At 37.7% G+C, this 18,750-nt stretch overlaps 1 protein-coding gene across 1 annotated transcript in view; it reads right to left on the bottom strand.

Annotated features, from left to right (window-relative positions):
• Nucleotides 1-804: 804 nt before the first annotated feature.
• The window catches only part of LOC133619637 (ephrin-A5b-like), a 158,952-nt gene continuing 141,006 nt past the window's right edge, over nt 805-18,750 (bottom strand). Inside the window, exons 3-5 of the mRNA XM_061980794.2 lie at nt 9,298-9,363; nt 9,119-9,199; nt 805-1,458 (exon numbers count right to left, since the gene is read on the bottom strand). Coding sequence (XP_061836778.2) covers nt 1,334-1,458; nt 9,119-9,199; nt 9,298-9,363 — 272 coding nt within the window. The 3' untranslated portion in view covers nt 805-1,333. The remainder of the gene's footprint in view (nt 1,459-9,118; nt 9,200-9,297; nt 9,364-18,750) is intronic.

The following is an 18,750-nucleotide window of genomic DNA, read 5'->3' as shown; positions in this document are numbered from 1 at the left end:
GGACGGGTGTTTATAACGATGGTTGAAATCAGGCACTTTGAAGCTTTTTTTAGGGATATTACGTGATGGGTAAAATTTTGAAAAAAACTTTGAAAAATAAAATAAGCCACTGGGAACTGATTTTTAATGGTTTTAACCCTTCTGAAATTGTGATAATGTTCCCCTTTAAGTGGTCCCACCCAAGTCGCCACCTCATGGCGGGAAAAACAAATTGTTTTCCCTCAACTTTACAACTGTGAGCCCCCTTTGCACTGTTCTTTCACGTCAAATCCTACTAAAATAGATCGTCTGTGGACGTGATCACGATAAAATACTTTTTTCAAGCCACTCGTCAAGGAAAAAGGTGCCTCTCGATACAATTGTCCATACAAGTTATATTGTGCTGCTTAAACTCTTTTGTACATGTGGACTTTATTTAAGTTCCCTGAACTCCTCTCGGACACGCGTTGCTATTTACAACAATTGTGTTATGGCAACAACAACAAAAAGGAATAACGCAAGACAAAACTGTAACTGTGACATTTATCAATAACACGTTTGAAACACATCTTCCGCTATTTTTCTATACCCTGATAACACATCAGAATCTTTTTTTTCTTCATTCCTGAATTTTTTTTCTTTTCATTTTTTTCTTTTTTTAAACAATAACCAAAACATTTAGATTCAAACGTTCACCAACTAACTAAGCATTCTTGAATGATTGTTTTTGAATGTGTTATTACTGTGCATGTGTGTTTATTGCTTTTTAGCACAAGATAATAAATAAAAACATGTTGCGGCAACCGAAAAAAGCACAACAAAAAAAAACACACACAAAAAAAGTGTCATTGAAGTATCTTGCTGTACACCCATGTTGGCTGCTACACTTGAAGTACAAAAAAGAAAAAGAAAAAAGAATACAACATCAATAAATCCGTTGAGTGCTTCTTTAAATGTTACGATAAATTGGAAACGAGGGTCCCTGGCAGTCCGACTGAATCCGACTCCTTTTGTCACCTGAGAGGCCAGATCTCCCGACATGAGATGTGATGACGTCTTATATTGCAAGACTCAAAAAAAAAAAAAACAATGTCTGTAAACGTCGAGGAATCCTGCAGCGCTTCTTCGGGAGAGCCAACACACCCATGTTGTGTGCGTCAAGTCTAATATTTAAGTCGTACTAGACTCTCCATCCGCCAAAAAAAGGACCAGTGAGTACTTCCGAGGACCCTTTCGCTTTCACCGAGAGAAAGAGTCAGTCCTTATTTATTTTTTTATTCTATATAAAAAAAAAAAGTGCTCCTTTTGCAGCCTGTGGTCCAATCAGGACAAGTCCGTTCCTCGGCATGAGGCGCTATGAGGACACGATGGCAGCCAGGAGTACGAAGGCGGTGCCAAGCAGGAGGAGGGAACTGCGGCACCGAGGGGAGGAGTTCACGTCCCTTCGAGAAGGCTCGGGCGACTCGTGACTGATGTCATCTGAGAAGACAATAAAAATAATCATTATTTTCTCACCAAATACATGTATAATGGCTTTTTTGCCGATATCCGAAATTGTCCAACTCTTAATTACTGATTCCGATATCAACCAATAACGATATATACAATCGTGGAATTAACACATTATTATGCCTAATTTTGTTGTGATGCCCCACTGGATGCATTAAACAATGTAACAAGGTTTTCCAAAAAAAAATCAACTCAAGTTATGGAAAAAAATGCCAACATGGCACTGCCATATTTATTATTGAAGTCACAAAGTGCATTATTTTGTTTAACATGCCTCAAATTAGCAGCTTGGAATTTGGGACATGCTCTCCCTGAGAGACCATGAGGAGGTTGAGGTGGGGCGGGGGGTGTATATTGTAGAGTCCCGGAAGAGTTAGTGCTGCAAGGGCTTCTGGGTATTTGTTCTGTTGTGTTTATGTTGTGTTACGGTGCGGATGTTCTCCCGAAATGTGTTTGTCATTCTTGTTTGGTGCGAGTTCACAGTGTGACGCATATTTGTAACAGTGTTAAAGTTGTTTATACGGCCACCCTCAGTGTGACCTGTATGGCTGTTGACCAAGTATGAATTGCATTCACTTGTGTGTGTGAAAAGCCGTAGGTATTAATGTGATTGGGCCGGCACGCAAAGGCAGTGCCTTTAAGGTTTATCGGCGCTCTGTACTTCTCCCTACGTACACGTACCACTCCGTACAGTGGCGTTTTAAAAAGTCATACATTTTACTTTTTGAAACAGATACCGATAATTACCGATATTACATTTTAAAGCATTTATCGGCCGATAATATCGGCAGTCCAATATTATCGGACATCTCTAATTTAAACCTAAAACACATTTTCATTCTTGTTATATTTACCGTATTTTCCGGACCATAGGGCGATGAATTATCTGTTTTCGATCTTTTTTTCATATATAAGGCGCACCAGATTATAAAGCGCATTAAAGGAGTCATATTATTTTATTTTTTTTCTAAATGTAAAACACTTCCTTGTGGTCTACATAACATGTAATGGTGGTTCTTTGGTCAAAATGTTATGTTTTACAGATCATCTTCAAGCCGCTTTCTGCTTCAGTTTTGTTTTGTGGGCGGTCTTATTTACGTGGCTCACCTTCGGCAGCGTCTTTTCTCCGTCATCTTTGTTGTAGCGGTGTAGCGTGCAAGGACGGGTGTGGAAGAAGTGTCGAAAGATGGCGCTAACTGTTTTAATGACATTCAGACTTTACTTAAATTAATAACGGAGCAGTATCTCATCCGCCGAAAAACCGTCCGACTGGAACTCTCTAATAACTAAAGTTCCTTGGGTGAATAATGTAAACTCACTACACCGGTAAGTTTTAGCGCTTTCATGGCGAGTTTACTGACAGATATAAGAACTTTACACTACTTTATATTAGAAATGGCAACAGCGGACGATGAATGTCCCATAACAAGAAGATAGAGAAAAAGAAGAAGCTTATCGACTACAAAGGCGGACGCGCGCAAATTTTTCAGGACTTATGCAGATCCCAAATATGGATCAGCAGGTACCAGAAGGTAAGAAAATTTGCTTTTGCATAATATTGCGAAACAAAACACCAGGTAATATGTCTTACCTTATACACACACCATAATAATACTCCTATGTTGAAGCACAGTACAATCCATCAAGCGGTGTGACTTCATAGCTTACCAAAGTCGTACTAAAACATTTTGATGGATTTTTGAGCGTCGTGTGTAAGGTTCTATATTTTCAATGGAACATATACAATTTTGGTGCAGTTCACTTGAGTCATATTGCAGTCTACACATATCTCTTATGTGTGACTGCCATCATATTGCAGTCTACATGTATCTCTTATGTGTGACTGCCATCATATTGCAGTCTACATGTATCTTTTATGTGTGACTGCCATCATACTGCAGTCTACACATATCTCTTATGTGTCACAGCCATTATATTGCAGTCCACACGTATCGCTTATGTGTGACTGCCATTATATTGCAGTCCACACATATCGCTCATGTGTGACTGTCATCATATTGCAGTCCACACGTATCGCTTATGTGTGACTGCCATCATATTGCAGTCGACACATATCGCTTATGTGTGACTGCCATTATATTACAGTCTACATGTATCTTTTATGTGTGACTGCTATCATATTGCAGTCTACACATATCTCTTATGTGTGACTGCCATTATATTGCAGTCCACACGTATCGCTTATGTGTGACTGCCATCATATTGCAGTCTACATGTATCTTTTATGTGTGACTGCTATCATATTGCAGTCTACACATATCTCTTATGTGTGACTGCCATTATATTGCAGTCCACACGTATCACTTATGTGTGACTGCCATCATATTGCAGTCGACACGTAGCTCTTATGTGTGACTGCCATTATATTGCAGTCTACACATATCTCTTATGTGTGACTGCCATTATATTGCAGTCCACACATATCGCTTATGTGTGACTGTCATCATATTGCAGTCCACACGTATCGCTTATGTGTGACTGCCATCATATTGCAGTAGGCACGTATCTCTTATGTGTGACTGCCATCATATTGCAGTCTACACATATCTCTTATGTGTGACTGCCATTATATTGCAGTCGACACGTATCTCTTATGTGTGACTGCCATCATATTGCAGTCTACACGTATCTCTTATGTGTGACTGCCATCATATTGCAGTGTACACATATCTCTTTTGTGTGACTGTTATCATATTGCAGTGTACACATATCTCTTATGTGTGACTGCCATTATATTGCAGTCCACACGTATCTCTTATGTGTGACTGCCATCATATTGCAGTCTACACGTATCTCTTATGTGTGACTGCCATCATATTGCAGTTTACACGTATCTCTTGTGTGACTGCCATCATATTGCAGTCTACATGTATCTCTTATGTGTGACTGCCATCATATTGCAGTCTACATGTATCTCTTATGTGTGACTGCCATCATATTGCAGTCTACATGTATCTTTTATGTGTGACTGCCATCATACTGCAGTCTACACATATCTCTTATGTGTCACAGCCATTATATTGCAGTCCACACGTATCGCTTATGTGTGACTGCCATTATATTGCAGTCCACACATATCGCTCATGTGTGACTGTCATCATATTGCAGTCCACACGTATCGCTTATGTGTGACTGCCATCATATTGCAGTCGACACATATCGCTTATGTGTGACTGCCATTATATTACAGTCTACATGTATCTTTTATGTGTGACTGCTATCATATTGCAGTCTACACATATCTCTTATGTGTGACTGCCATTATATTGCAGTCCACACGTATCGCTTATGTGTGACTGCCATCATATTGCAGTCTACATGTATCTTTTATGTGTGACTGCTATCATATTGCAGTCTACACATATCTCTTATGTGTGACTGCCATTATATTGCAGTCCACACGTATCACTTATGTGTGACTGCCATCATATTGCAGTCGACACGTAGCTCTTATGTGTGACTGCCATTATATTGCAGTCTACACATATCTCTTATGTGTGACTGCCATTATATTGCAGTCCACACATATCGCTTATGTGTGACTGTCATCATATTGCAGTCCACACGTATCGCTTATGTGTGACTGCCATCATATTGCAGTAGGCACGTATCTCTTATGTGTGACTGCCATCATATTGCAGTCTACACATATCTCTTATGTGTGACTGCCATTATATTGCAGTCGACACGTATCTCTTATGTGTGACTGCCATCATATTGCAGTCTACACATATCTCTTATGTGTGACTGCCATTATATTGCAGTCTACAGATATCTCTTATGTGTGACTGCCATTATATTGCAGTCCACACGTATCTCTCATGTGTGACTGCCATCATATTGCAGTAGACACGTATCGCTTATGTGTGACTGCCATCATATTGCAGTCTACACGTATCTCTTATGTGTGACTGCCATCTACTGGTCACACTTATCATTACACCATGTACCAAATAAAATAGCTTCAAGGTCGGTAAGCACAACACAAATTATTCCGTACAGGATTTTAAGTGCACCATGTAGTCCGGAAAATACGGTAATTGTAATTACATTACATCCATTTTCTACCGCTTGTCCCATTTATTGCAATTTAATTTCATCGCCTTATGTTCACTCATTGTTAATTGGGTGTGAATCTTGGTTTCCCGTGAAGACATAAAGCAGCAATAAAACAGAAAAAAACATTATGCAATAAACAATAAAAATGATGTTCTAAAAGACGCTGTCAGCAGAAAGTTGAAGCCACAAATACTGACCCAACAGAACATTCCGTTACAGTTGTTCTGTCAGAATACTATTTATCTATTTATTGTGTAGACAATGTGTAGACAATGGCATCCGGTGCAAATTAATAATTACGTCATGTCAATTATCTATTCTACTGTATTGAGAAGAGAAACAAGATTTCTTTTTAAGCAGATTTTTTTTTTTTTAACATAACGTTATTTAGCGCCATACTTGACTATATTTGACCCCTTTTTTACAGTTACCGTTGGGCATGACACACACATTCTTGTATTTGTGACCTTCTTGAGACCTCTGAAAAATGCCTACCTCTTTAGGACCACCCTTCTAGATATATAAAGATTTGTATTTACAACATTAATATTATATACACACTAGTATAAAAAAGGTAAGCTTTTAGCTAATTTTTTGTTTGTAATTGGTTTTTAATCGTCATTATTAACTTTAAGTTATTACAGTATGTCTCTATATACATATTTATTTTTATTTTTTAAATGAATTTTGGCCAAAGGGGGCGCATTTCAATTTCTTACACACACTTGTTATTTCATATGTTGGCCAGAGGGGGCTTTTAGCTAATTTTTTGTTTGTAATTGGTTTTTAATCATCATTATTAACTTTAAGATATTACAGTATGTCTCTATATACATATTTATTTTTATTTTTTAAATGAATTTTGGCCAAAGGGGGGCGCATTTCAATTTCTTACACACACTTGTTATTTCATATGTTGGCCAGAGGGGGACCACTTCATATTTTTACACATACTTGTTATTTCATATTTTGACCAGAGGGGGAGCACTTTTAAAACCGACACACATTCAATTTGAAAAATCCCTCCTTTTTGGGACCACCCTCATTTTGCAAATGGGATCTCTATTTTTTGCTACCGTATTTTTCGGAGTATAAGTCGCTCCGGAGTATAAGTCGCACGCGAGAAAATGCATAATAAAGAAGGGAAAAAACATATATAAGTCGCACTGGAGTATAAGTCACATTTTTGGGGGAAATTTATTTGATAAAACCCAACACCAAGAATAGACATTTGAAAGGCAATTTAAAATAAAGAATAGTGAACAACAGGTTGAATAAGTGTACGTTATATGAGGCATAAATAACCAACTGAGAACGTACCTGGTATGTTAACGTAACATATTATGGTAAGAGTCATTCAAATAACTATAACATATAGAACATGCTATACGTTTACCAAACAATCTGTCACTCCTAATCGCGAAATCCCATGAAATCTTATACGTCTAGTCTCTTACGTGAATGAGCTAAATAATATTATTTGATATTTTACGGTAACGTATTAATAATTTCACACATAAGTCTCTCCTGAGTATAAGGCGCACCCCCGGCCAAACTATGAAAAAAACTGACTTATAGTCCGAAAAATACGGTATATAAAGATTTGTATTTACAACATTAATAATACATATATATATAATACATATATACATACTATGCAAATATAAAAAAGGTAAGCTTTTAGTTAATTTTTTGTTTGTAATTGGTTTTTAATCGTCATTATTTACTTTATCTTATTACAGTATGTCTCTATATACATATTTATTTTCTTATTTTTTAAAATTTTGGCCAAGGGGGGCGCATTTCAATTTCTTACACACACTTGTTATTTCATATGATGACCAGAGGGGGAGCTCTTTTAAAACCGACACGCATTCAATTTGAAAAATCCTTCCTTTTTGGGACCACCCTCATTTTGATAGATTTCACCACCAGGGGTGCAAATGAGATCTCTATTTTTTGCTATTTGTAATGTGCTTAAGGCCGATTACAAACGAGTCACGGACCACAGATGGCCCCTGTGCCTCACTCTGGGCAACCCAGATATTAAATCTTTTATTACAGAAACAGAAAGAATATGAGAAATTGTTCCCAATTTTATAAGAAAAAAGTCCACACATTGTGAGAAAAAAACTGCTTTTAGTTCATTTTTTTTTTTTTTTTTTTGTAATTGGTTTTTAATCTTCATTATTTACTTCAAGTTATTACAGTATGTCTCTATATACATATTTATTATTTATTATATGGCGCATTTCAATTTCTTAGACTCACTTGTTATTACATATGTTGGCCAGAGGGGAGCACTTCAAATTTTTACACACACTTGTTATTTCATATGTTGGCCAGAGGGGGAGCACTTCATATTTTTACACACACTTGTTATTTCATATGTTGACCAGAGGGGGATCTCTTTTAAAACCGACACACAGTCAATTTGAAAAATCCTTCCTTTTTGGGACCACCCTCATTTTGATAGATTTCACCACCAGGGGTGCAAATGAGATCTCTATTTTTTGCTATTTGTAATGTGCTTAAGGCCGATTACAAACGAGTCACGGACCACAGATGGCCCCTGTGCCTCACTCTGGGCAACCCAGATATTAAATCTTTTATTACAGAAACAGAAAGAATATGAGAAATTGTTCCCAATTTTATAAGAAAAAAGTCCACACATTGTGAGAAAAAAACTGCTTTTAGTTCATTTTTTTTTTTTTTTTTTTGTAATTGGTTTTTAATCTTCATTATTTACTTCAAGTTATTACAGTATGTCTCTATATACATATTTATTATTTATTATATGGCGCATTTCAATTTCTTAGACTCACTTGTTATTACATATGTTGGCCAGAGGGGAGCACTTCAAATTTTTACACACACTTGTTATTTCATATGTTGGCCAGAGGGGGAGCACTTCATATTTTTACACACACTTGTTATTTCATATGTTGACCAGAGGGGGATCTCTTTTAAAACCGACACACAGTCAATTTGAAAAATCCTTCCTTTTTGGGACCACCCTCATTTTGATAGATTTCACCACCAGGGGTGCAAATGAGATCTCTATTTTTCGTTATTTGTAATGTGCTTCAGGCCGATTACAAACGAGTCACGGACCACAGATGGCCCCTGTGCCTCACTCTGGGCAACCCAGCTGTAACCTAACTGTTAATGGCCAATTTAGTCTTAGTACCGTAGTGTATTTGTTCATCCTATGGTCACATATGGGACGCGGGGTTGTCTTACGTCAGCACCGGAAGTCGTAAAATCAGGCGGGTTTGAATGGGGAAGTCCTTCTTTAGCTGCCGTCTTGTTTGATCATATATTGCTGCCTTTGCACCTGTCAATGTTTACTTTTGTATGCACATTAAATCAACAAAAAAAAAAATCCTGACTTTGGAGCAATGTTCACGGACTCTAGTATTTGGCTCTCTACTAGATGCAATGGTTTTCGATCCTAACTTGTTCACCTCATATGGAAGGTACTTTTCCTTGTTGATGTCTCAAGAAGGGTACACACACACACACACACACACTGTATTATCTCACCAACCTCTGGGTTCTAGACTGTTGTGACTATTGTCGTCAAAGTCGAGCCCTTCCTGTACGTTTCCAGAGTTTCGCGCACAATTGTCTTTAAAAACAAAGAGCAGACGTGTTGTTAAAAGACATTCATCTACAGTCCGATCACTAGCTACTGCACAGCGAAATGGAAAACAATGCGCTACTTACTTTGTGGCCGAACAAAGACTTTGAGTCGAAGGCAGCTCCTTCGTCCTTTGGCGTCAGTGAGGGAAGCTGTGAAAAAATAAACATAAATTTAACCTAACTGTTGTAAACTTTCCCATGTTTGACTTTCGGGGTTTCTTTTTCATTGAAAAGCTTAACGTCATTGCTTGGCACACTATTAAAAACAATTGACTCTGCACAGTCGCAACATTCCGTTTAATTCTATTCACATTGTTGTGTTTTAGTTTATGCATCTCATAACCTGAGTACCTAATATTTATATTCCATATTGTGTCAGTTTTTATCCCACAATCTCCTCACTCACTCTCTCTTCTTAAGTCTGATTGTGACAGTGTCTGGAACTACCGGTACTTTATTATTAGGAGTGTCCCGATACAACATTTTCACTTCCAATACAATAACGATATTGGAGCCTTGAGTGTTGGCCGATACTGATAATAAACCGCTACGATATCAGGAGGAATCATAATACATACAGTACAGGCTAGTGTTGTCCTGATACCAATATATTGGAACCGGTACTTTTCGATACTTTTCTAAATAAAGGGGTACCGTATTTTTCGGAGTATAAGTCGCACCCGCCGAAAATGCATAATAAAGAAGGAAAAAAACATAAGTCGCACTGGAGCCTGGCAAAACTATGAAAAAAACTGCGACTTATAGTCCGAAAAATACGGTAATTATTGGCTTTATTTTAACAAAAAATCTTAGGGTACATTAAACATATGTTTCTTATTGCAAGTTTGTCCTTAAATAAAATAGTGAACATACAAGACAACTTATCTTTTAATAGTAAGTAAAAAAACAACGGCTCTGTGGGGAGGCGTGGCCGGCAGACCGACAGCGAGGCAGGGCACGCCGGGGCCGACTCCAAGATGGTGGCGAGGAGGCGTGGCCGGCGCGCCGGGATCGACGCCGTAATGAACCTCAGGTGCGTGGATCGCCCGGCTGGGCACAATTGTGTAATTCCCCCCTCAGTGTGTAAAAAGGGTGGCAGCCGAGAACGAGGGGAGAGAAGGAGTTGGAGAGCCAGCAACGGATGCAGAGCGGGAGAGAGCGAGAGGCATACGGAGACGACGATGGCGGTTGAAAAGTAACCGGAAGAGCGAGCAGTGGGAAGAGGAAGGAGCTGAAAAACGACCCAGCCCGCACTAAAGTTTTATTGAAATAATATAACAAAGTCAAAACTGCTCCAGTCATGTCAGTCCTTGGTGGTCCATGGAACCCCGACAGTGACAGACTGTCACAGGCTCCTAATTTAATTTAAAAAAGTAACATATTGTGTCATTTTACATTCTATTATTTTGTCAACACTATGAGGGACAAATTGTAAAAATGTATTATTAATCTACTTGTTCATTTACTGTTAATATCTGCTTCCTTTCTCTTCTAACATGTTTTATCTATACTTCTGTTAAAATGTAATAATCACTTATTTTTCTGTTGTTTGGATACTTTACATTATTAATTTAAAACAGTAACATATTGTGTCATTTTCCATTCTATTATTTTGTCAACACTATGAGGGACAAACTGTAAAAAATGATTATTAATCTACTTGTTCATTTACTGTTAATATCTGCTTCCTTTCTCTTCTAACATGTTCTATCTACACTTCTGTTAAAATGTAATAATCACTTACTTTTCTGTTGTTTGGATACTTCACATTAGTTTTAGATGATACCACACATTTGGGTATCAATCCGATACCAAGTAGTTACAGGATCATACATTGATCATATTCAAAGTCCTCATGTGTCCAGGGACATATTTCATGAGTTTATAAACATAACATACATTTTTTTTTAAAAACGAAAGAAGATGTTGTGATGCCAAAAAATATTGACGTAATAATAGTAGTATCGACTAGATACGCTCCTGTACTTGGTATCATTACAGCAGATATTAGGTGTAGATCCACCAATGGCGTTTGTTTACATTTTGACGCCGGTGAGCTACGGTGTGTAGTGAAGCATGTTTAGCTGTTCCTCGTCCTGCAGGGATGATACTTGTAAGAAACGTACTGTATTTGTCGCCATGGAGGCGAGGATTAGTGATTTAGAAGTAGCTACAACACTGCAGGCGTTTCAGTGTTATAACGTCACCTTTATCGTTAGTTTTTAAGCCAAAATGCGTCCGTTCTCCCTTTTTGTCTGTTTGTAAGTACTCTGTGATTGTGCGCTGCCGAACATGCTCGTGTGCTCGTAAACCAGAGGCGGTATAGTACCCAAAATGATTCATTAGTACCGCGGTACTATATTAATACCGGTATATCGTACAACCCAATGCGTTTTCTTTATTTTCACAACTATTTACATTGTAGATTGTCACTGAAGGCATCAAATGAACACATGTGGAGTTATGTACTTATAATCTAGTTTCTTCAAAATTGCTCTGATTACTGCTTTGCACACTCTTGGCATTCTCTCAATGAGCTTCAAGCACACCTGTGAAGTGAAAACCATTTCAGGTGACTAACCGTTACCCGGGTCATGGCGAGATTTATGTTCAGTAGCTCGTTTCCTATGTTTTAGTCTGTTTCCTGGCTGCCCCCTTTCATTTACGGTTGGTTTCCATGGGCACTAATTCTCCACACCTGCCTTTGTCTGGTAATTAGTGTTCCCACCAGGTGTTTTGGTTAATCACTCCCCTTTATGGTTTTCAGTCACCCGGCACAAGTGGCTGGGTCAATCTGTTACGTTGGGAACGCATGGCTGCAGACAAGCAGGAGCAGAGTGCAGGTAGGATTCAGTCTTTAATTATCTAAGGCAGGACAAAAACTGCAAAAACAAGCATGGAGCAAAGAATCAAATGGTCACCTAGGAATTCTAGAATCAGGGAAAAACACTCAAAGGCGAGCATTGACCCATTGACCAACTTGTGCTGGGTGACTGAAAACTGTAAAGGGGAGTGATTAACCAACCCACCTGGTGGGAACACTAATTACTAAACAAAGGCAGGTGTGGAGAGTTAGTGCCCATGGAAACCAACAGTAAACAAAAGGAAAGAGGGAGCAGTTAGGAAACTATGGAAACAAGCTACCAAACACAGAACTTTCCTCCAGAAGGTCTTATCTTTGTCCATGTGATGTCAGATGAAACAAAAATTGAGCTGTTTGGCCACAATACCCAGCAATATGTTTGGAGGAGAAAAGGTAAGGCCTTTAATCCCAGGAACACCATGCCTACCGTCAAGCTTGGTGGTGGTAGTATTATGCTCTGGGCCTGTTTTGCTGCCAATGGAACTGGTGCTTTACAGAGAGTAAATGAGACAGTTAAAACAAATTTTTCAGGACAACCTAAAATCATCAGCCCGTAGGTTGGGTCTTGGGCGCAGTTGAGTGTCCCAACAGGACAATGACCCCAAACACACGTCAAAAGTGGTAAAGGAATGGCTAAATCAGGTTGCAATTAAGGCTTTAGAATGGCCTTCCCAAAGTCCTGACTTAAACGTGTGGACAATGCTGAAGAAACAAGTCCATGTCAGAAAAACAACTAATTTAGCTGAACTGCTCCAATTTTGTCAAGAGGAGTGGTCAAAAATTCAACCAGAAGCTTGTGGATGGCTACCAAAAGAGCCTTATTGCAGTTAAACTTGCCAAGAGACATGTAACCAAATATCAACAATGCTGTATGTATACTTTTGACCCAGCAGATTTGGTCACATTTTCAGTAGACCCATAATAAATTCATAAAAGAACCAAACTTCATGAATGTTTTTTGTGACCAACAAGTATGTGCTCCAATCACTCTATCACAAACAAATAAGAGTTGTAGAAATTATTGGAAACTCAAGACAGCCATGACATTATGTTCTTTACAAGTGTATGTAAACTTTTGACCATGACCGACATTTTAATCACGCCGTTACCCCTTGAAGCTCATCGAGAGAATGCCAAGAGTGTACAAAACAGTAATCAGGGCAAACGGTGGCTATTTTGAATTAACTAGAATTTAAACATGTTTTCAGTTATTTCACCTGTTTTTGTTAAGTACATAACTCCACATGTGTTCATTCATAGTTTTGATGCCTTCAGTGACAATCTACAATGTAAATAGTCATGAAAATAAAGAAAACACATCGAATGAGAAGGTGTGTCCAAACTTTTGGCCTGTAGTGTATTATTATCTTAAAACTCATTTTTATTCACTGGCTTTTAACCCAGCATGAGACTTTGAACTGTTTTAGCTTTTAACTTTTTGAACTGTTTTTAACTTTTAAACTTTTTTTTATCTAACAAACTGTTCTTAGGGTAATTTATATTTGCTTTTTAAATGTGTATTTGTATTTCTGTTTTAAATGTTGATTTGTAGTCTGTCCTTTGCCTCTAATTCTTTGTGGTGTACAGCCCTTTGTTTTTCAACTGTGCTTGTTTTTAAAGGGCTGTATAAATAAAGTTGGTATGGTATTGTTTGTAGTGTAGAATGTTAGGAACATTTTGATACATCACATTGCCACATGGCTGCTTTAACCTCTAAAGGCTTAGTTGGCCACATGTGTGGACAGCACTTTTTAGCTCTTACTTCCAAAATTGTGTACACTACTGAATTGGGGTCTTATGGCCACTTATGTGGACACTTAATTGCATGTCACTACACATGAAGTACACGTTTGTGCACTTATGGACTAAGTACATCGTATTAAAATATGATTTTTAGTTTTTATTCTAATTAGGGTCCAATAAGCTCAAATAGCAAAGAGAAATAAAAAAAACATGGAAACAAACAGCTTGGGCCTTAAGAGGTTAATACTCAAACAAGATCAAGTGCAGCAGGGAAGTGCACAACAAGCATAGGGAAAGCATGACAACACTTACAATAGCAAACAGAACACAATGATGCAAATCATAATAACCCAGTCCTGTAAGGGCAGAGCTGGCATATAAAGGGGCCTGATTGGCAACCCCAAACAAGTGTGCCCCAATCAGAGACAGGTGAGGAAGAGAAGCGCTCAGGCCAAAGTACTGGTAGAGCCAAACAGTAATAAGAAGATTGGAACGCTCCTATATGTTACTATTGGAGCTCCTAGCTATATAACCAACCATGTTTACCTTTTGTAACAGTCGACAGCAACAGTCGTGTTGTTGAATGCTAAAAAGGCCTTGGAAATGAAGTCAGACTTGATCACAAAGAGAGAAAAAACCACAGCTGTTGATATTCTTTTCAACAACTATGTGTACAATTAGACACCCTAAGGTGTCACATGTCACAGACCTTGATCTCAACATGGCACAATTATCTCCGGGTATAAAAGCAAAGATTATTGTTACATTCATGGTTGTCATGCAAGATTTGGCAGAGATGAGGTCTGGTGACTTTTCCTAATATTGTTTTAAACTTTTTTTTTTTTTTTTTTTGCAGATCAGGTTTTGACTGTCATTTGCATTTTAATACATCCATCTATCCATCTTCTACCACTTATGCCTTTTGGGCGGAAGGAACACCCTGGACAATTTGTGTACACCAATAAATGTGAAGATTTTTGCATTTACTGTAATTAAGACACATTTTATAAAATGTTATTGGACAAAAATTTGGAAAAATAAGTGCAAAAGGTAAAACAGGCGATTACATTTAATTAAATGTATTGTTATTACTATCATTTTACTTGTTGTGGTTTATTCGTTACTAATTTATATCCGGTTTTTGTAAAAACTAATTAAGTTGAGTTTCGGTGGTACAATGAATAGCAATATCAATCAAAATAAATGTGATCAATATATATGTGGGGCTGTATAGCTCGGTTGGTAGAGTGGCCGTGCCAGCGACTTGAGGGTTCCAGGTTCGATCCCCGCTTCCGCCATCCTGGTCACTGCCGTTGTGTCCTTGGGCGAGACACTTTACCCACCTGCTCCCAGTGCCACCCACACTGGTTTAAATGTAACTTAGATATTGGGTTTCACTATGTAAAAGCGCTTTGAGTCACTAGAGAAAAGCGCTATATAAATATAATTCACTTCACACATATATATACATATATATATATATATATATATATATATATATATATATATATATATATATATGCCTACATGAACTCCATGGTGTTCAGGGATGAATAGTCTCTCCTATTGCTATTGTACTATTTTTTCAGTTATAGTTACATTAACCATTAGTAATGCAGCAGCCTAGTTTTGAATGGCAGGGTCCCTGCTATCACATGTTGATAAAAATATAACATTTACATAATAAAAATGATAAATGGGTTATACTTGTATAACGCTTTTCTTTGGCTTTTAACACTACATGAGTTGTGTGGTCCTCTGTCTTCTGTTGTCCTCTGTGTTTTGTTTTTTTTATACATTTTGATTTCCATTTACTGTTTAAATTGTTTTTTCCCTTTAAAATCGTTTTTAATCATATTTATTTTTATATTGTTCTTATATTGATTCTATATTTATTTATTTTTTGTTTTTATTCAGTCATTGGTGGAGCTAAGGATAATATTTGATTATTGTTTTTAATATTGTTTTTAATATTGTTTTTAATATTGTTGTGCAGCACTTTGGAATAATTTTTGTTGTTTAAATGTGCTATATGAATAAAGTGGATTGGATTGGATTGAAGAAACGTTTTGTCATTTTATTTAATCTGAGCAACAACTTGAGGCAGTTTAATGTTGATTAACGTGGGCAGAATTATTATAGTGTTCCCAATGTTAAAAGGATAAAGCCATTGTTTACAAATTTGGTAAATAAATAACCCAAAATTTTATATTTTGTTGTTTTCTTACTGTACCAAAAATGAACCGAATCGTGACCTCTAAACCGAGGTACGTACCGAACCGAAATTTTTGTGTACCATTACACCCCTAGTATATATATATTATATATATATATATATATTAGGGGTGTCAAATAATCGCGATTAAGTCAAAATTAATCACGGATAGATATAATTTTTCATGACTAATAAGTGTTAATAATTTTCCAAGTTTTAACACCATGACTGGACAATTAATTTCCTTTCATGAAATATGTTTTAAACATTATGCTTTTTTAAACAGCTCAAACCAAATAGGATTTTAATGACAATAAAAAAACGAATTAAAAAAAAATACTCGCAGTGTGTTTGTGCCTTACCAAAATTAGTATTTTGTACAAATACAGAATTTGTATTGTTGCTTTAGGAGCACTTGTATTCAGAGGAGGAGCTACACTTCCAGGTAAAAATACCATTTTCACACATTAATAACACAAAATGTGCATTGTTATGAGCATGATTCCATTATCAAATATGTTTGGTAATGTAATATGTGATCTTTCTACCAGAATAAATCCTTCTGACATTCTGTACATTACGTGTTGTTTAATGGTCTTCATATTGCTGCATGGCAATGTTTTAACTTTCTCTGTGTATTAATAAAATGTAACTCGAACAGAACATGTTATAAAATAATTTACACAATATTTCAGCCAGCCAGCCATGAGTGCATGGAATCGTGGTCTTCACATGAAACTAATTAGTCTTACAATGTGACACCAGGCAAAATAGACTGAGTTAGGACATCAATTATTGGAAAATGGATGCATTTTACAAAAAATGGTCTGCAACTGACCAAAAATGTGCGGCTGTCATTTCATGTTGGTTCGCAGTCATGAGGCCTAGAAGCCGTGTAAGACGCTTCAGTCGGGTGAATTAGCGAGAACCTGATATAAACACTGTGGTGTCAGACATGCAAGGATTGGTTTATCTCTGCGCACAAAGCCTTTATTCCTTGTTTTGCAGCGAGAAGCTAAAGGAAACCATGCAGGGGTCCTTTTCTGGCTAAGCCCACGCCATTATCAATGTAGATCCGTGCTGGGCGCACACAAGCGTTTGGGGCTTTACAAAAAAGTCAGTCATTACTCTCACAAGGGGAGAGCCAGACTCTCAACTGTCTCCTCTGAAAATTGGATTCCTATCCCGAGATTAGGATCGGGCTTCCACTGCTCTACTAAGGATCTGGAAGAAAAACATGCCGCCCTCCGAGGCCTTGAGAAGCCGGCAGCACTGACTTCATAGTCTACTTGGTAGCCTTTGGCCTTACTGGGCCAGCTGGCGATACTGCTCTGCTTATATTCTGTCTGCCAGACGACTTGGCCGGTTGCCAACTACAGGTGTCATCTATTTGACGTGGTTCCGCCTCTACTTCCCCCCCAGCCTGAGGGCAGTGACAATCACCATGGACGGGGAGAAAGGAGTATCTGTCTCACTGAGCCTGGCAGACAGAATGTCACTTTCAGGATCCCAGAGCAAATAATCTATTGTTACAAGTCTGGAATAGGACACCGATACATACAGTCGCGATCAAGAGTTTACATACCCTTGTAAAGAACATAATGTCATGGCTGTCTTGAGTTTCCAATAATATCTACAACTCTTTTGTTTTTTTGGTGATAGAGTGATTGGAGCACATACTTGTTGGTCACAAAACATTCATGAAGTTTGGTTATTTTATGCATTTACTGTATGATAAGAACAGAATACAAAGATTTGCAAATCCTTTTCAACTTATATTCAATTGAATAGACTGCAAAGACAAGATTTGTAATGTTTTTAGCGTCCCTTCACTGGCTCCCTGTGTGTTATCGAATCAATTTTAAACTCCTTTTATTTGTTTTTAAATGACTAAACAACCTCGCGCCAACCTATCTCTCCGACCTTCTTCAGCCTTACTGCCCCACCCGATCCTTAAGATCAGCCGATCAGCTGCTGTTGACGGTCCCTGACACAAGGCTGAAGCTTAGAGGTGACAGAGCGTTCGCCGTTGCTGCTCCCAAGCTCTGGAACGACCTACCTCTGAGTGTTAGACAAGCCTCCTCTCTTCCTGTTTTTAAATCTCTCTTAAAAACATACTTTTATTCCATGGCTTTTAACACTGAGTGATATCCATCCTGCAATGGCGCCCCATAATACACCTGCTGTGAACCTGTTTTTATGTTTTTATGTTTTTATTTATTCTATTTTTATTTATTTATTTTTTATCGTGTTCTGTTTGTGTTGTGCTGTGTTGTGTTTGCTCGGTACTCGTTTTATCTTTTAACCTGTCCATTGTACAGCACTTTGGCTACCCCTGTGGTAAATTTTAAATGTGCTTTATAAATAAAGTTGATTTGATTTGATTTGATTTGAACTGAGAAACTTAATTTATTTTTGCAAATATTCATTACCTTTAGAATTTAATGGCAGCAACACATTACAAAAAAGTTAGCTCAGGGGCATTTTTACCACTGTGTTACATGGCCTTTCGTTTTAACAACACTCAGTAAATGTTTGGGAACTGAGGAGACCAATTTTTTAAGCTTTTCAGGTGGAATTATTTCCCATTCTTGCTTGATGTACAGCTTAAGTTGTTCAACAGTTCGCGGTCTCCGAACTCTCTTGTCTCCGAATTTTCAATGGGAGACAGGTCTGGACTACAGGCAGGCTAGTCTAGTACTCTTTTACTATGAAG

Source organism: Nerophis lumbriciformis, linkage group LG20 (assembly GCF_033978685.3).
Source record: "Nerophis lumbriciformis linkage group LG20, RoL_Nlum_v2.1, whole genome shotgun sequence".
In the NCBI taxonomy this organism is placed as follows: domain Eukaryota; kingdom Metazoa; phylum Chordata; class Actinopteri; order Syngnathiformes; family Syngnathidae; genus Nerophis; species Nerophis lumbriciformis.
The sequence above is the reverse complement of the archived record's forward strand: the minus strand, read 5'-3'. Positions and strand labels throughout refer to the sequence as shown.